At 37.9% G+C, this 20,186-nt stretch overlaps 1 protein-coding gene across 2 annotated transcripts; it reads left to right on the plus strand.

Annotated features, from left to right (window-relative positions):
• Positions 1 to 221: 221 nt before the first annotated feature.
• KRCC1 (lysine rich coiled-coil 1) lies at positions 222 to 19,767 on the plus strand. 2 transcript variants are annotated; one of them, XM_030837423.3, is made up of 4 exons: positions 223 to 453; positions 9,762 to 9,868; positions 10,232 to 10,404; positions 18,403 to 19,767. In XM_030837423.3, the coding sequence occupies exon 4, from the start codon at positions 18,422 to 18,424 to the stop codon at positions 19,193 to 19,195; it is 774 nt and encodes a 257-aa protein (XP_030693283.1). In that variant the 5' UTR covers positions 223 to 453; positions 9,762 to 9,868; positions 10,232 to 10,404; positions 18,403 to 18,421; the 3' UTR covers positions 19,196 to 19,767. The 2 variants fall into 2 exon arrangements, with proteins under 2 accessions (XP_030693282.1, XP_030693283.1); XM_030837422.3 differs by lacking the exon at positions 10,232 to 10,404 and having other exon boundaries at positions 222 to 453.
• The last annotated feature ends 419 nt before the right edge of the window (positions 19,768 to 20,186 follow it).

Raw genomic sequence — 20,186 nt, forward strand, 5'->3', positions numbered from 1 at the left:
CCTGACTGTTTTTCTTAGTGGTTTGAAATTCACTCTCCCAAGGTCAGCGGCCCCACGAGCGTTTCCTTCCTTCCAACGGAGAGACCCGGAGCAGCCGAAGAACAGCAGGCGCGAGCCAGGTTAGAACCGAGCCCCGGAAGTAGCGGACGAAGGGGGCGGGGTAAACAGGAAGGCGGGGCTAAACGGGGCTTTCTGGGAGCGGGGCTGCTGGGCAAGCGCAGTAGCGCGCCTCGCCGCCATGGGGCGGTGGCGTCCAGTTAGCCGCTGGTGGTGGCGGCGACTTCCCCTCCGGAAGTCAGGTCTCCGCCTCTTGCCCCCACCCCGCTAGCTCGGCTGCGGAGGCAGCGGTTGTCCCTGCCTCTCCGCCTACTCTACCTCGGCCTACCCACCGGCCGGCGGTGTTGGCGGGGAGGGGGACAGTAGTTGTAGACGGCCGCCCCTGCCTGAGAGAAGGTGAGTTCCCGCCCCGGCAGCGGGGGCGGCCCAGGCGTTCAGCCCCTCGACCCCACGGCCCGGGAGAGGCCGGGCGGGCCCGGAGAGTACGCTCCCCTCTCCACCCGCCACGCCCGGAAACGGGCGCCGGGGCCCCCACACGGATCGCTGCCGGGGAAGCTGAGGTTGGAGCGGGAGAGAGGCGACCAGGCCGAGGCCGTGGATCTGAAGCGTCAGGGAGAGGGAAGGGGGTGATGAGGACACTCAGAGATCGAGGGGACAGAGACGAGGAGAGAAAAGGCTCCAGACGTGGAAGGGCGTAGACCTGCGCAGGGTGAAATCAACATCCTGGAAAGTAGCGACGTCACTCACACGTGGGGAGAAGTGGAGTTCGGAGTTCGGGGAGAGTAGGAAGTAAACACGCGAGCTTGAAGGTGCCGGGCCCTAGAGGAGAGAAGAGGGTGAGGCTTTTGAGGGATTACTTTGTAGAGTTTGCCCGGGTTTTTGAGGATAACGCCGTGTAAAACAAGCCTCTAAGATTTACAGCCCTATCTTGACAGTGCTCTGAGTTTTAATATGTACCTGCCAGCGTCAAAGCTAATAAAGCAGGACATCGGGGCGGCGAAAACAGCTTTTATTCAGCAACTACTGACAGTAGGAAAAGAGCTGAGCTCCATTCCGATTTGCGCAGAGGTGTCCGGGGGGGTTTAAAGAGAAAATGTAGGAATGGGGCAAGGTGGAGCTCAAGCAGAGGCAGGGACGTGCAGAATTACAAAGGGTTGGGTAGTGTCCTTGCATCAGGCGAGCTGTGTCAGTTTGCTGGCAGTTACGGAAGTGAGGATTCTGTTTTCCCACAGGGACTGGGAGACAGAGGCCCTGTCCTACCTGATGATTACACTGCAAAGGAATGGCTTCCAGATCCTTGAGAAAGACACTCCTAAGTTGCAGGAGGTACACACATACATCTCAGAGGGACAGAGCAAGGGTTCACAATCGTAATCCCTTTTTAGTTAAGCACTAAAGAGCGGCCAGGGACCTGTCATCAGGTGTTGGCTAGAACAAACAGTAAATGTCTTTTGACAGCCCCAAGTTGTTCCAGATCTGAGCTCAAAATGGGGCTGGTTCATCCGAGGGCCGTAGCCACAGGCTGGTGGAGGCCAAGTTAAAGTTTGGTCAAGCCTTTGTGCAGAAGTTTGGAAGGAGTATATCTGCCTAGAGTTTTCACCAGCACATTTTCCCTAACACAAAAAGCTATTTCTTGATCATCTCAATCTAAGAGATGTTTGAGTTTCTACAATTATTGTATACCTGCAAACAAACTGCTGGTTCCAAACCCTGAGTTTAGGCTTTAAGGAAGTTTTGGAAAGGATTTTAGACGGTGGAGCTTGATCCCACTGCAGAAGATCTAGTAAAACATTACGCCATCTTCATAATTAATTTCTAGTATTTGCAGTGTTGCCTTATGTTGCTTTTTGTCTCCAGAGAGAAAGATGGTGGAAGCCAGAACATTGTTGGATAATTTAATTTCTTTTTTCCTGAGGGACAACAGTAAATATAGTAACTTCATTAAAATAATTTTTATTTTCATCCTCTTCCACAATATACTCTATTTTTGTGTGGTATTCGGTAATCTTTTATACCTTTCACTTGGAGGAATGGCAAACAGTAAAGTATTATAAATTTCTTAAAACATTTTGTAAGAACTTTATATAAATTCCATTCACTAAAAATGGAAATTAGAATTTCATTGCAACCAAATGATGTTCCATTAAGTCCCTTAGTGAAGACAACCTTTGGAAGACTAGATTTAGTGTCTTCAATCAGCCTGGGTTAGTATGATTGTTAGGATATTAAAAAATAAAATCTCTTGAATTTTCTGCTTTCGTACCAGATTTCCTGCCTTTCACTAACAAGTAAGCCTGAGCAGTTTATATGTGTCAAGACTACAATTCATTTTAGCTCCCATGGCCACATCACAGGAAGATTTGGAAACAGTTTCTTACGAAAAAAAAAAAAAATACAGCTTTCTGCCAGACTTGGTTTTTTGCAATGACTTTGAATATGTGCAATTACTAAACACTTTAAATCAGTTCACACGATGCTAGCAGTTACTTTTCTATACTGCTTCAAGGTGGTATGAGAATACTGGAATAGGAGTCTTGACTGTTAAGTTCTAATGCTAATTTCTTAACTAGCTGTATGACCCTAAGTCCCAAACTTCCTGGACTTGAGTTTTGTCATCTGTGGGGAGGGGAGTTGGACTAGCCCAACTGAGTGGTTCTCAAATCAGGGGTGCTTTTGCCCCACCCCCTCCTCAGAGGACATTTAACAGTGTTTGGAGCCTTTTTTTTTTTCCCCTTGGTTTTTGCCACTGGACAAGAAAGGGCTTGGTGATTACAGGTGCTACTGGCATCTACTTGGTATAGGCCAGAGATGCCGCAAACAACCTAAAATGCACAGGCCACCAACACAAACAACAAAGGATTATCCTACTGAAAACGTCAGTAGTGTCGAGGTTGAGGAAGTCTGCACTAACTAAACTGAGCTCCTTGACAGCTCTAAAATTGTGAACTGATTTTGCTGTCCCATACTGGTATTCTTTCCATGGCATGGCTGTGTACTAGAACAGCAATTCATAAAACATGAAACTTTGACCTCTAATGGCCATCAAATGACATTCAAAGACTAATGAAGTCTGTTGAGTTATGCTTGAGACCACTAGGATTTGAAAAACAAAATACAACTTGTTACCTAAAAATTACCTCTTGTCGCTTTGAGTAAATATCCTATTAACTTTTCAGTTAACTGCTACTTAACACATGGTAAATATTTGATATGCTGTTTAAAACACTAGTAGGAGTAGGACCCAAGGTATTTTTAGTTTAGATATTTATAAAAGCCTAACGTAATTGCCAATATAATAGTACATGAACAAGAAGAGAAAAAAAATTTGCTTAGTACTCGGCCAGTATCTTTTTTTTTTCTTAAAAGACTATATTAGGAGATTCCTCCAAAAGGTATCAAAGAATTGGCATGCTTCCAGTTATTAAAATTCCACTCTCACTTTCAAGATCCTGATACTATTAAAACTGCAGATCCATTTTCACCTATAGCTGTAACACTCTTATAAGGAGCTCCTCTGTATTGGGCTTGATAATAAACAAAGGTCAGTAAGGATTAAAAATTAGCAATCAGGGAATATATAGATGGTGTAAGATTATAAATAGGAAATTGAGAAATTAAACTCAATCACAAAAACCCAAAGAAATACCACATGACCAGACTTATATGAAAAGAAATATGCATTGCATTTATGGTCAAGGGGAAGATTTTCCAGGACACTTTGTAATTCATTCAGTCACGTTTCTCAGATATTTTTGATAGTTAAAAATGTTCTCTTGAGGGGCTTCCCTGGTGACGCAGTGGTTGAGAGTCCGCCTGCCGATGCAGGGGACACGGGTTCATGCCCCGGTCCGGGAGGATCCCACGTGCCGGCGAGCGGCTGGGCCCGTGAGCCATGGCCGCTGGGCCTGCGCGTCCGGAGCCTGTGCTCCGCAGCGAGAGAGGCCACACAGTGAGGGGCCCGCGTACCACAAAAAAAAAAAAAAAAAAATGTTCTACTGAGTAATAATATTCCTAAGAAATCAGTAAAAACAAAACCACAGCAAACAGTTCTTGCTTATCTGCTTTTTAGGAAAAAAAATGAGACTCATTTTAAGAATGAAGAACATTTCTGAATTCTTATTGAATCATAAATCCATTTACATAGCAATTGCCAAAAATGTTCCTTTGTTTTCTTGACAGTAAGCAGAGATTCGAGTCAACTGACAGAAAATCTAGCTAACAGCCCTTCTTACAGTTATTCAGAAAACAGTTAGAGCTCCTACTATGGACCAGGTACTGTGTGTTAGGACAAGAGCATTCACAGACCCATTCACGTTTACTGATCTTTTAGGAGGACTGGCATGTATTTGGTGGCATTCTGACATAGGATGTCTGCCATGGGTCCAAGTAAAACTAATTTCACAAGCAAGAGCCTTGAGCTAGCTAGCCATAGCTTACATATAATTATTGATGTTCAAAGGTTTAGTTTAAGTTAAGACATATATTTTATGTTAAGTATGTAACTAGTGCCTGTAATTAATGATTTTGTTAATTTCTTTGTATTTTGTCATTGGAAATATGCCATAGTAAGTCCTCAGTTACTTTTATGGTTGTAGTATTAGTGTAAAATAGCTAGAGCTTGGCAAACCCGTAGGTCACATACTAATCTCATTTCCTGAAAAGGCAAGGTTAATAACTAACACAGTTAAGAATATTCATGATGCTAACAGGTACACGCTGCATCTCTCAAAACTTCTTAAATGGGATTTGACCCTCAAAGTCAAAACAAAAAGAAATAAAACAGCATACTTTGGTTAATGGTTTCTTTGGGGGGTTTTTTTGTTTTTCTTGGCCACACCACTCGGCATGCAGAATCTTATTAGTTCCCCAACCAGGGATCGAACCTGTGCCCCCTGCAGTGGAAGCGCAGAGTCCTAACCACTGGACCACCAGGGAGGTCCCAGCATACTTTGGTTAAGATAACAGAATCAGTTACCTAGTCTCCTAAAACTTAGTGCTGTGTCCTACTTAGTCTTTCCTAAGATTATAATGGTATTAAAGGATTGCAAATCTCAAGAGCCAGGAACAAGGCAAGGATATCCATCCTTACCACTTCTTTTCAGTATTGTACTAGAGGCCCTAACCAGTATAGTCAGACAAGAAAAAGAAAAATGTTTACAGATAGGAGAGGAAGAAATCACACTGTCTTTATTTGCAGATGCTATGATCATCTATGTAGAAAACCCCAAGGAATTTTGGGAAATGCTACTAGAATAAGAAGTGAGTTTATCATAAAGGACACGAAATACAAGGTCAATATACAAATCCAATAGTATTTCTAAATGTTAGCAACAAGCAATTAGACATTGAGATTTTTTTTAAAATACTATTTACTATTGCATCAAAAACCAAAATACTTTTGGATAACTTTAACAAAGTACAGTGAATGCTAGATAACATTGCTGAGAGAAAGAAGATGCAAATAGTGGGGAAAATTGTCTTTTAATGCTTCTTAGTGAACTAAGTTTAAAAGTATAGGACCATGCCATTAATTTGGTATATTTATTAAAGAGGAAGAATTTATTAAAGGGAACCTAATTACACCTAAAACTCAGCAAATTAACATTCCTAATTTTGCTCAAACATTTTTTTCTTAAGTGATTAAAGATATTTAATAAATATTTTTAAAACCTTTATGCTGTACTATGTTTTAATACCATGTCACAACACAAATCAAATAATGTGCTGTGGGCGTGAAAAATTTTAGTAAATTTTTCACTCAAATTGAGTTGATTTGCTCGTTCAACCTATTAAACCTATTGAGGCATATTAAAAACATTTCATACAATGCAAAAGTTAAATTCAGGTTTTGCTATTTCTAAAAGGGTGGTTGGAATGTAACAAATTCTCTCTGACAGGTCTAGAATTAGGAAAAGTGGAGTGGTTCTTAGTATTTTATTAAGATATGAAGCATTTTTTAGACAGTTTTGAATTACGAGTAATTCATACTCTTCATGTGTTTCATATTTAACTCAGTAGTTCACGTGCAGTGTTTTTATTACTTTAGCTTTTGCAATGGCTTTAGCTACTAATATTGAAATAAAAAAGACCAAACCTTGTACAGCAATTGAATAACAACGTGCATAGTTTCATTTCTCCAAAATAAAAGATTCCATTTTCTTTCTCTTTCCACTATGATATCTTTCCTGGAAGTAAATGGCATTGTGAGTGTTGGTCTATAACTAGGCTTGTGGTGTACAAATAGGAATGTCAAGTTTTCAGAATTTTGCTAGATTTTTTCCAAAAATTTTAGAAGGTACAACTGAAAAAATACTCCAGGTTAGTTTCAGAAGAGACAAACTATTTCTTGCTTGAGACCTAATACCAGCTTGTAAATAGCCTGCGTGTTTCTGCTTGACACTCCATATTCTTTTAGACATTGTATGTAGCAGACATTAACACAGGACGTAAACTGAAATCTTTATAAAGAGTTGGTTTAAAATCAGAGCAATCAGAAAAGATAGTAAGGATCAAGTTGAACTATCAGCTTTCATTAAAAAAAAAAAAAACAAAAAAACAAAGTCCCTCTGAAACATGAGTTAGCTTGAAATACAAAGAATAGATAGGTACTCCTGTCAGGAACTCCTGACCTGTTTACCCATAACCTTTTCTACTTTCTGTAGTTACTAGAATAATTGGTTGGAAAAATATTTCATTCTATCAGTTAAGTAGATGAAATCCTGAATAGCAATAAAAACAGCTCAGCTGTACAGCACTCACTATGTGCCATGCACTCTTCTAAGCACTTCACATTTACTGATTTCCTTAAGACACACAGCAACTCTGAGGTGTATGTTATATCCTGTGTTAGAGGTTGAGAAACTTGACCAAGGTCATATAAATAACAAATGCCAGAACTGACTCCAGAGTCCCTATGTCTGGCTCCTAGAAGCAGTGAGATAATTAACATAGTATGACAACCAGTAGTTCTGCATAGGTGACTCGAGCTTTGTTAGGTGGGTGATCTTTCTAGAAACAAAGCCAACACTTAAAACTCCAGTTTAACAAATTAAGGTAGAATTTTTTTTTCAAAACATTCATTATAGATCTTTAAGGTCCTCTCGTACACTTTACTGAGGTATACTTACAATAAACGACACTTATTTAAAGTGTACAGTTCAATGAGTTTTTGACAGGTGTATACTCCCATGAAACCACCTTCATAAACAAAATGCCGAATGTTTCCACCAACCCCAGCAGTTTCCTCCTGCCCCTTTACAGTCCATCCCTCCCTCCACCCCTGTCCCTGGCAACCACTAATCTGCTTTCTATCACTATAGATTAGTTTGCATTTCTAGAACTTTTTATAAGTAGACTCATAGTAGGTACTCTTGTGTCTTACTCAACATGATGATTTTGTGATTCATCCATGTTGTATGTCTTGCTATTTCGTTCATTTTTACAGCTGGATAATTCTGTTGTATGGATATACCACATTTTGTTTACCCATTCCCTTGTTGATAGACATTAGGGTTGTTTCAGTTTTGGGCTATTACAAATAAAGCTGCTGTGAATATTCATGTACAGGTCTTTGCATGGACATATGTTTTCAGTTCTCTTGGGCAAATACATATGAGTGAAATGACCGGATCATATAGTAGGTATTTAACTTTTAAAGAAATTGTCAGATTGTAAAGTTGTACCATTTTCAATTCTAACTAGTAGTGTATGGGAGTTCCAGTTGTTCAGCGTCCTTACCAACCCTTGGTATTTTCAGTCCTTTTAATTTAGTCCTTCTGATGATGGTGTAGTATTATCTTCTGGTTTTAATTCTCATTTACTTGGCTGTTTATATATTTTTTCTGAAATGTCTGTTCAAATTGTTTGCCCATTTTAACTGAGTTTGTCTTATTATTGAGTCATAGAGTTCTTTATTTATTCTAGATATAAGTCCTTTGTCTGATGTATGAAATAAGAATGCGTTCCACCATTTTGTGGCTAACTTTTCATTTTTTTTTAATGGAGAGCTGTGTAAAGCCCTGGAGATCAGAAAATATTTCAGGTTTTGTAAAAGCGGGGAAGTGGATTCCAGACGTGGAGAAATTTTACATCATTTCGAAAGGCAGCCAAGCATATCAGTTAATAGCAGATTCTGGAGCCAGACTGCTCCTGTCATTTATTAACTGCAATCACAGACATGTTCCTCAACTTTTCTATGCCTCAGTTTCCTCATCTATTAACTATGAATCATAACAGTACTTAGCCCATAGGCTTCTTAGGAGGATGAAATTAGTTGCTATTCTTAAGTGCTGAAATAGTACCTGGCACATGGTAAGGGCAATGCTGGGTAAGTGTTACAGAACAAATTATTAATAGGTGACTTGTAAACGTAATACTTTGAAGTGACCATAAAAGGCAGTTTCAGGTTTACTAAAAGTACAAGTGATGCCATGCCTTATTTTCTTTTGTGAACCATCTGGTAGATCAGAGGAATGTGTGGGATCATATTCTTCAGTGAGGACACTCAGTTTTCCGTGAGATTTTGGGGTATCCAGCAGTGTGCCAGGAGGTACTTGACGTTTAAATGGCACATTTTATTTAAAGATTAAGTTAAAACTTTTACATAAAATGGATGTTTTAAGACTAGAATTCAAGAAGTTCATGGGTTTTTAAGGTTAATCATGAAACTTGAAATACATCTTTCTGTGATTGATCTCTAGGCTGTATACTCCCTAGACCTCCAGGCAATAGGAGTTCACTTGTCTGACTGTATAGAATGCTTTGGTCAAAATGATTGAGATTGAGAACGATTGCTGTAGAAAGAATAGTTACAATTTAGGAAGACATGTCATGTATTTTTCAAATATTAATAAAATGGAAAAATAAGACATTTATGTAGTACAAATAGATTTGAATAATCAGACTCATAAGAAGGAAGATGGTGGGGAGTGCAGTGGAGAAGCATAGAGTGTTCACATAAAGATGCTGAATTTAATTTTGGAATAAACTCAGATTCTATGAAATTCTTAATGTCTTTCTTATTGGGAATGAATAGATCAATCCTAGATGAAGGAAAGAGGTGAATTCTTTGTGGCATGCCATAGGTATTATCTTACTGTCTTCCTACTTAAAGTTTTCACCAGTAACATGGATGAACACATAGACTGAATGCATATAAAAACTATGTGTGGGAAAAGTAGCAAATGTCAAGATTAAAACAATTTGAATTTTAAAGATCGTCAGAGGTTTAGGTGGCCTAAACCCATTACAAGATGAAGTGTAAAGTCCTGCATTTAGAGAAATTAGTCAATTACATTAAGTACCAGATGGGAGAAGACAGCCAATGTGGGGAGAGACATGCTACCTCTGGGATTTTAGCGATTACAGAGGTCAGTAGAAGTCAGTAACATGTCTGCTGTAAGACACGAAGTACTAAGGCTGGATGCCCCAGCTCATTTCCATAAAGTCCAGAGTTCTACTGGTGCCCTAATAACTTCTCCTTCAGAATGGTATTTTCTGGACTAAAAAATGTATTACCATAGTAAATATCAGAGGCTTACTAGATGTTTTTATACTAAAATTGTCATTCTAATAAGCAAAAAGCCAGTACGTTAGCCTTGCAAGCACTTAGGAAATTAAGGTTTGAGATGGTATATGAAATGATATTCAGTTGAAGATTCAAAATATTACCCTAAATGTCTTACCTCCCTTTATTTTATTCATAGATACCACGTTGAATGAGCAAAGACTGAACTTTTTACAGATACCTTTTGTAAAAGGCTTGTAAGGAATAGTGCCATAATTTGAATTGCAGTGGATTTCACATTATGAGGTAGGTTGAAAATAAAGGGCTTCTAAATTGTTAGTATTTTTTATACTGAAGCTGGTACTTTGACTTGAAAGCAAGCAAAACTCTTAAAAGTGTTAATTCAGATCAGATATATTAAAACTCATGAGTGCTATCTTCAAATTCAGAGGTGTAAACTTTGGATTGCTTTCTCTAAAATAAACAATATTATTTATTTTTCAAGGGTAAAATACATACTCAAAAAGTTAGGTTTACTTTCAGATATACAGGGAGCAAAATAAGAAATTGAAGATGCATTTTATGCATTTTCAGATGATTGATCTATGTTGATGTAATTCTAAACTTTGAATTATTTAATTGTTATAACAAGATTGTGTTTGGTTTCAGGTAAATGGGAGTGGAGTATTGGACAAAAAATAGATTTTTAAATCTCTGCATCATGGTTTTTAGCTCAGTTGTTGCACCGTGTCACTATTTGGGGAAAGTTCATGCTAAGAAACTGAAGCAATTAATGGGTGAATATGATCAAATTTCTCCACCAAGTTCTCAACCTGATAAGGGTAAGGTTCCATTCACCTCTTCATGGAACTCTGCACCATCTGTGATCTTTTGGGATTGGATTCTTTCACTCTGCATGTCTTCAAGGTTCATCCACGTTGTACTATTTATTAGTATTTCATTCCTTTTTATTGCTGAATAATATTCCATTGTGTGAATTGCCACATTTTATTTATCCATTCATCAGTTGATGATCACTGAGTCATTTCTGCCTTTAGCTGTTAGGAATAGTGCTGCTGTGTACATTTTTGTACAACTTTTTGTGTGGACATAGATTTTCAGTCCTCTTGCGTTGAAACCTAAGAGTGAAATTGCTGGGGTTACGTGGTAACTCTATGTTTGACACTTTGAGGAACTGCCAAACTGTTTTCCAAAGTAGCTGCACATTTTATATTCGCACCAAGAATGAATGAAGTTTCCAGTTTTTCCTCCTTTTTGTCAACACTTATTATTATGTCTTTTTTTGTCTTTTTTTATACAGCAGGTTCTTATGAGTTATCCATTTTATACATATTAGTGTATATATGTCAATCCCAATCTCCCAGTTCATCACACCACCACCCCACCACCACTTTCCCCCCCTTGGTGTCCATACGTTTGTTCTCTACATCTGTGTTTCTATTTCTGCCCTGAAAACAGGTTCATCTGTACCATTTTTCTAGGTTCCACATATATGCGTTAATATGTGATATTTGTTTTTCTCTTTCTGACTTACTTCACTCTGTATGACAGTCTCTAGATCCATCCATGTCTCTGCAAATGACCCAATTTAGTTCCTTTTTATGGCTGAGTAGTACTCCATTGTATATATATACCACATCTTCTTTATCCATTCGTCTGTCGATGGGCATTTAGGTTGCTTCCATGACGTGGCTATTGTAAATAGTGCTGCAGTGAACATTGGGGTGCATGTGTCTTTTTGAATTACAGTTTTCTGTGGGTATATGCCCAGTAGTGGGATTGTTGGGTCATATGGTAATTCTATTTTTAGTTTGTTTTTTTTTTTTTGCGGTACGCGGACCTCTCACTGTTGTGGCCTCTCCCATTGCGGAGCAACAGGCTCCGTATGCACAGGCTCAGCGTCCATGGCTCACGGGCCTAGCCGCTCCACAGCATGTGGGATCTTCCCAGACCAGGGCACGAACCTGTATCCCCTGCATCGGCAGGTGGACTCTCAACCACTGCGCCACCAGGGAAGCCCTATTTTTAGTTTTTTAAGGAACCTCCATACTGTTCTCCATAGTGGCTGTATCAATTTGCATTCCCACCAATAGTGCAAGAGGGTTCCCTTTTCTCCACACCCTCTCCAGCATTTGTTGTTTGTAGATGTTCTTATGATGCCCATTCTAACTGGTGTGAGGTGATACCTCATTGTGGTTTTGATTTGCATTTCTCTAATAATTAGTGATGTTGAGCATCCTTTCATGTGTTTGTTGGCCATCTGTATGTCTTCTTTGGAGAAATGTCTATTTAGGTCTTCTGCCCATTTTTGGATTGGGTTGTTTGTTTGTTTTTTAATATTGAGCTGTTTATATATTTTGGAGATTAATCCTTTGTCCGTTGATTCGTTGGCAAATATTTTCTCCCATTCTGAGGGTTGTCTTTTCATCTTGTTTGTAGTTTCCTTTGCTTTGCAAAAGCTTTTAAGTTTCATTAGGTCCCATTTGTTTATTTTTGTTTTTATTTCCATTACTCTAGGAGGTGGATCAAAAAAGATCCTGCTGTGATTTATGTCAAAGAGTGTTCTTCCTATGTTTTCCTCTAAGAGTTTTATAGTGTCTGGTCTTACATTTAGGTCTCTAATCCATTTTTAGTTTATTTTTATTTATGGTGTTAGGGAGTGTTCTAATCTCATTCTTTTACATGTAACTAGCTGTCCAGTTTTCCCAGCATCACTTATTGAAGAGACTGTCTTTTCTCCATTGTATATCCTTGCCTCCTTTGTCATAGATTAGTTGACCATAGGTGCGTGGGTTTATCTCTGGGCTTTCTATCTTGTTCCATTGATCTATATTTCTGTTTTTGTGACAGTACCATATTGTCTTGATTACTGTAGCTTTGTAGTATAGCCTGAAGTCAGGGAGTCTGATTCTTCCAGCTCCATTTTTTTCCCTCAAGACTGCTTTAGCTATTCAGGATCTTTTGTGTCTCCATACAAATTTTAAGATTTTTTGTTCTAGTTATGTAAAAAGTGCCTTTGGTAATTTGATAGGGATTGCATTGAACCTGTAGATTGCTTTGGGAGTATAGTCATTTTCACAATATTGATTCTTCCCATCCAAGAACATGGTATATCTCTCCATCTGTTGGTATCGTCTTTAATTTGTTTCATCAGTGTCTTATACTTTTCTGCATACAGGCCTTTTGTCTACCTAGGAAGGTTTATTCCTAGGTATTTTATTCTTTTTGTTTCAGTGGTAAATGGGAGTGTTTCCTTAATTTCTCTTTCTGATCTTTCGTTGTTAGTGTATAGGAATGCAAGAGATTTCTGTGCATTAATTTTGTATCCTGCAACTTTACCAAATTCACTGATTAGCTCTAGTAGTTTTCTGGTGGCATCTTTAGGATGCTCTATGTGTAGTGTCATGTCATCTGCAGGCAGTGACAGTTTTACTTCTTCTTTTGCAATTTGTATTCCTTTTATTTCTTTTTCTTCTCTGATTGCCATGGCTAGGACCTGCAAAGCTATATTGAATAATAGTGGCGAGAGTGGACATCCTTGTCTTGTTTCTGATCTTAGAGGAAATGCTTTTAGTTTTTCACCATTGAGAATGATGTTGCTGTGGGTTTGTCATATATGGCCTGTATTATGTTGAGGTAGGTTCCCTCTATGCCCACTCTGGAGAGTTTTTATCATAAATGGGTGTTGACTTTTGTCAAAAGCTTTTTCTGATCTATTGAGATGATCATATGGTTTTTCTTCTTCAATTTGTTAATATGGTGTATCACATGGATTGATTTGCATATATTGAAGAATTCTTGCATCCCTGGGATAAATCCCACTTGATCACGGTGTATGATCCTTTTAATGTGCTGTTGGATTCCATTTGCTAGTATTTTGTTGAGGATTTTTGCATCTATATTCATCAGTGATATTAGTCTGTAATTTTCTTTTTTTGTAGTATCTTTGTCTGGTTTTGGTATCAGGGTGATGGTAGCCTTCTAGAATGAATTTGGGAGTTTTCCTTCCTCTACAGTTTCACCTGTGAAGCCATCTGGTCCTGGACTTTTGTTTGTTGGAAGATTTTTAATCACAGGTTCAATTTCATTACTTGTGATTGGTCTGTTCATATTTTCTATTTCTTCCTGGTCAGTTTTAGAAGGTTATACCTATGTGTCTATACCTTTCCAAGGATGTGTCTATTTCTTCCAGGTTGTCCGTTTTATTGGCATAGAGTTGCTTGTAGTAGTCTCTTAGGATGCTTTGTATTTCTGCAGTGTTTGTTGTAACGTCTCCTTTTTCATTTCTAATTTCATTGATTTGAGTCCTCTCCCTCTTTTTCTTGATGAGTCTGGCTAATGGTTTATCATTTTGTTTATCTTCTCAAAGAACCACCTTTTAGTTTTATTGATCTTTGCTATTGTTTTCTTTGTTTCTATTTCATTTATTTCTGCTCTGATCTTTATGATTTCTTTCCTTCTACTAACTTCGGTTTTTGTTTGTTCTTCTTTCTCTAGTTCCTTTAGGTGTAAGTTTAGATTGTTTGTTTGAGATTTTTATTGTTTCTTGAGGTAAGCTTATATTGCTATAAACTTCCCTCTTAGAACTGCTTTTGCTGCATCCCATAGGTTTTGGATCGTCATGTTTTCATTGTCATTTGTCTCTAGGTATTTTTTGATTTCCTCTTTGATTTCTTCAGTGATCTCTTGGTTATTTAGTAACGTATTGTTTAGCCTCCATGTGTTTGTTTTTTTACATTTTTTCCCCTGTAATTGATTTCTAATCTCATAGCGTTGTGGTCAGAAAAGATGCTTGATATGATTTCAATTTTCTTAAATTTACTGAGGCTTGATTTGTGACCCAAGATGTGATCTATCCTAGAGAATGATCTATGAGCACTTGAGAAGAAAGTGTAATCTGCTGTTTTTGGATGGAATGTCCTATAAATATCAGTTAAATCTATCTGGTCTATTGTGTTATTTAAAGCTTGTGTTTCCTTATGAATTTTCTGTTTGGATGATCTGTCCATTGATGTAAGTGAGGGGTTAAAGTCCCCCATTATTATTGTGTTACTGTCAATTTCCTCTTTTATAGCTGTTAGTGGTTGCCTTATGTATTGAGGTGCTCCTATGTTGGGTCTATATATATTTATAATTGTTATATCTTCTTCTTGGATTGATGCCTTGATCATTATGTAGTGTCCTTCCTTGTGTCTTGTAACATTCTTTATTTTAAAGTCTCTTTTATATGACATGAGTATTGCTACTCCAGCTTTCTTTTGATTTCCATTTGCATGGAATATCTTTTTCCATCCCCTCACTTTCAGTCTGTATGTGTCCCTAGGTCTGAAGTGGGTCTTTTGTAGACAGCATATATATGGGTCTTGTTTTTGTATCCATTCAGCCAGTCTGTGTCTTTTCGTTGGAGTATTTAATCCATTCACATTTAAAGTAATTATTGATATGTATGTTCCTATTACCGTTTTCTTAATTGTTTTGGGTTTGTTTTTGTAGGTCATTTTCTTCTCTTGTGTTTCCCACTTAGAGAAGTTCCTTTAGCATTTGTTGTAAGCTGGTTTGGTGGTGCTGAATTCTCTTAGCTTTTGCTTGTCTGTAAAGCTTTTGATTTCTCCATCAAATCTGAGTGAGATCCTTGCCAGGTAGAGTAATCTTGGTTGTAGGTTCTTCCCTTTCATCACTTTAAGTATATCTTGCCACTTCCTTCTGGCTTGTAGAGTTTCTGCTGAGAAATCAGCTGTTAACCTTATGGGAGTTCCCTTGTATGTTATTTGTCATTTTTCCCTTGTTGCTTTCAATAATTTTTCTTTGTCTTTAATTTTTGTCAATTTGATTACTATGTGTCTCAGCGTGTTTCTCCTTGGGTTTATCCTGCCTGGGACTCTCTGTGCTTCCTGGACTTGGGTGGCTGTTTCCTTTCCCATGTTAGGGAAGTTTTTGACTATAATCTCTTCAAATATTTTCTTGGGTCCTTTCTCTCTCTCTTCTCCTTCTGGGACCCCTATAATGCGAATGTTGGTGAGTTTAATGTTGTCCCAGAGGTCCCTTAGGCTGTCTTCATTTCTTTGCATTCTTTTTTCTTTATTCTATTCCGTGGCAGTGAATTCCACCATTCTGTCTTCCAGGTAGGTCACTTATCCGTTCTTCTGCCTCAGTTATTCTGCTATTGATTCCTTCTAGTGTATTTTTCATTTCAGTTATTGTATTGTTCATCTCTGTTTGTTTGTTCTTTAATTCTTCTAGGTGTTTGTTCTTTAATTCTTCTAGGTCTTTGTTAAACATTTCTTGCATCTTCTCAATCTTTGCCTCCATTCTTTTTCCAAGATCCTGGATCATCTTCACTATCATTATTCTGAATTCTTTTTCTGGAAGGTTGCCTATCTCCACTTCATTTAGTTGTTTTTCTGGGGTTTTACCTTGTTCCTTCATCTGGTACAATGTCCTCTGTCTTTTCATTTTGTCTATCTTTCTGTGAATGTGATTTTCCTTCCGCAGGCTGCAGAATCATAGTTTTTCTTGCTTCTGCTGTCTGCCCTCTGGTGGATGAGGCTATAAGCTTATAGGATAGATGATTGCTACAGGGGCTCTTCCTTGATCTGTGTCTCAACAAGTGGCACCTCTCTGTCTTTTTGATTATAGCCAGCCTAGCGGCTATGAGGTGAAATCTTTTTATTATAAAACATATTTAAACATATAAGGAGAGAAAGCAGTATTATGAACGCTCATGCACCCACCATCCAGTTTTAACAATTATCAACATCTTTTTAATCTTATTAGTGACTTTTAACAGTTTTATTGAGGTATAGTTGACATACAGTAAACTGTATGTATTCCAGGTATACAATTTGATAGGTCTTGAGAGGTGTATATACCTATGAAATGATCACCACAATTAAGATAGTAAACATATCCATACCCACAAAAGTGCCATTTACAATCACTCCCTCCTACTTTTTCCTGCCTCATCCCCAAGCAACCACTGTGTTACTACAGGTTAGTTTCCATTTTCAAGAGCTTTATATATACGGAATAATATAGTATGTACTCTTTTGTCAGGCTTCTTTCATTCAGCATGATGATTTTGAGATTCATCTATTTCAAGTGTATCAATAACCTATTCCTTTTTATCATTGATTCCATTCTATAGAGATACCACTATTTGATTTATGCATTCACCTGTTGATCAATATTTGGGTTTTTTTTTTTTTCCTTTCCAGGGCTATTACAAATAACACTGCTATGAACATTCATGTATAAGTCTTTATGTGGACATATACTTCCTTTTCTTTTGGATAAATATCTAGGAGTGGAATAACTGGATCGTATGTGAGGTGTATGTTTAACTTCCTCAGAAACTACCAGACTGTCTTCCAAGTAGTTGTATCATTTTACATCCCTACCAGCAATGTATGAGAATTCCAGTTGTTGCACATCCTCACCAGTCTCTTTAATTTCAGTCTTTCTAGTGAGTGTGAAGTAGTACCTTTTTGTGCTTTTAATTGACATTTACTTGATGACGAATGACACTGAGCATCTTTCATTTGTTTATTTTCCATTTGTATATATTCTTTTCTGAAGTGTCTGTTCAAATTTTTTTACCCATATTTAATCAATTATTTGTTACATTATTTTGCTCTAGTCAGAATTTTTATACTGTTTGAGTAGAATAAGGGCTGAATTTTCTGGCTCATCAGATTAGGCTTCATTTAGATTTTCTTTTTAATCTCAAATTGCCAGTAAAGCTAGCTGATCACTAGTGACTCTAGATTTTGCTCTCAGACTTGTTCTGTTAATGGACAGAAATGTGTGATTCTACATGGGTTACGCTGCCTCCTAATTTTTGGAAATAAAGTACAACACAAAAATATCTAGCGCATTATCATCTCATAGTGAGTACCTTTTCTGCTAGATTTGTAACGCAGGATTTGAGGTGGGGGGAGAGAAAGAGAAATAGTAGTTGTACTGCCCCCACCTGCCAAAAGAAATTTAAACAAGCAAACAAAGACTAGCATTATCTGATTTAAATTTCTTTTGAAACTTTTCTCTACATATAAATCCTAGCCCCTCTCAGCTGTCACCTCCATTTCCTTCCTTACCCCTCCCACCAGTGCTTTAATAGAGAACAAACCAGAAGGCATTCTAGAATGCTTTTTTCACCAATCAGAAGTAATGGAATGAAATCCAAGACCCTGTTCGGAAGATACGGAACTCTTGTCCCTCGTCTTTCCTCATGCCCTGTACCTACGATTAGTTTTGTCTCATAGCTGAATTTCTAATTTCCAGCATTCCCAAACCATTTTACAAACATCCTTTTATTATTAAGTCTTAAAATACTCTAGTCAGGTGAGTATATGTGTTCATTTTATTTTGTGTGAGTAAACAGAAGATTTTTAAAGATCAAATTACTTCTCTATGGTTTATTTCTTTTCTTAGACAACAGTATACAAAAAATTGACTATTCTGAACTTTAGAAATTGTTTGAACATTCAGATCAGGACAGTCACCATGGATGTGTAAGTTGTTGTATCCCTAATTCCTTACGTTTTTAGCCCTACAAAAGAATTCTATATGTCAGCTCCTTTCTACCCTCTTCATCCCACTTCTGAGAAAGATAAAATTATTTGTGAGTGGCCTAGGCAGTATTTGACCTTTCTGATGCTCCTTTTTGGCATTTAATGTCATGATGTTTAACTTTCATGCCAAAGTAGTTTTAATTTGTTTGGGCTTCTTTATTTTGTTTTTTGAGACTCTTTTCAAGAGTAAAGGAAATATTCAGCATAAAATAATATAGTAAGAAGAATTTTCTCCCATCTTCTCTACAGAGAATCCCTTGTCAACCTAATGAATCGTTCAAAGAAGACATCTGACTCTTTTCAAGATGAACTTGAAGATTATATCAAAGTGCAGAAAGCCAGAGGCTTAGAGCCAAAGACTTGTTTCAGAAAGATGAGAGAGGATTATTTGGAAACCTGTGGATACAAAGAAGAGGTTGATTCTAGACCCAGGTGTAGAATGTTTGATCAAAGACTCCCTTATGAACCCATCCAGACCTACCGAAGACCATGCAATATCTCACAAGCAGTGGAGAAGCAGTTACCTCTGTGGCTACCAGCTCATGACAGCAGGCTGAGACTAGACTCCCTGAGCAACTGTCAATTCACCAGGGACTGTTTCTCAGGAAAACCAGTAGCCCTGAACTTTAGTCAACAAGAGTATAACTGTAGCTCATACAGTGTAGAATCTGGAGTTTACAGGCACCTCTCCTTAGAAAACAGTACCAGTGCCCATCAAGCTAGTTATAAACAGATACATCAGAAGAGAAAAAGGCACCCAGAGGAAGGCCAGGAAAAGCCAGAAGAGGAGCGGCCCAAGCGTAAGAGGAAGAAAGCTTATGAGGAAATAGATTTAGACAAACACAAGAGCATCCAAAGAAACAAAACAGAGGCGGAAACAGTCAGAGTCAGTACAGAAAAGCCTAAGAACCAAAAGGAGAAAAAAAGCCGAGATGTAGCCTCTAAGAAAGAGAAACGTAAGCGTAGAAAAGAGAAAAAGGAACAAAGGAAAGAAAGGACAGAAGAGGAGATGCTTTGGGACCAGTCTATCCTTGGATTTTGAAGCTCTGGCATTGGTTCTCCTGAGGTTAAACTGAAAAAATAGTTGAGGAGCTTGGTTTTACGTTGTCCACGTTCATATCGCTCTTTTCATGTGAACAGGTACAGAGCCTAAGTGAACAGAAAACATTTAATGTACTTGCTCTCCAACATGGAAATTACTTTTCTTCTCTTCTAAAATCATTACTACATTTTTCTTATGCGTAATGTAATTTCCCTTAATGAGGGTGGCTCTGCTTTTATTCATCAAATTGCTATGATGGTGGAAGTATTTTTCCCTTGGGAGGTCATTTATTTTAAATTGGAGGATTAATAGGCTTTACAGAATCTATTTCTTGATTGGCTTTTAGTTTGGGGTGGGTGTTTTTATATATCTGTGAAGCAGTTTAGATTGATTTTTTTTTCCCTTCGCTAGATCTAACTTGCAGTATATTTTCTAGATTGGAAAGTGGAAAATGACATACATTATAATAAGCTTAAGTTACATACAGTTTTAAACGTTTCAAGAAGTCTTGATACAAAATCAGTTTATATTCTGGAAATGTTTATAATATAATAAAGTTCTAATTTCTACAATTTTTTTTGTTTTCTGATTTCTGCATTTTTGAGCACACAGTGATGTGTTCCTATTCAACAAAGATGTTCTTCTGGAAGAGCAATAACTGAGCATATATAAACCCACTTTTTAGGGCAGAAATCTGAACGACCACAATTTTTCCAAATAGTTGAAATTGGGGAATTTATAAGAAAATGCCATTAGAGGGACTTCCCTGGCAGTTCCGTGGTTAAGAATCCGAGCTTCCACTGCAGGGGGACAGGTTCCAACCCTAGTCAGGGAACTAAGATCCCCCATGGTGTGTGATGTGGCAAAAAAAAAAAAAAAAAAGCCATTGGAATATTCTTTCCTGACCAGTGTTTTCATTCTGATAATCCACTTTTTTACGATAAGCAGATCAAGTCTTTGAGCACTGCTATTTTGTTGTAGAAAGAGTGGT

This window comes from Globicephala melas, chromosome 12, assembly GCF_963455315.2.
Source record: "Globicephala melas chromosome 12, mGloMel1.2, whole genome shotgun sequence".
Lineage (NCBI taxonomy): Eukaryota > Metazoa > Chordata > Mammalia > Artiodactyla > Delphinidae > Globicephala > Globicephala melas.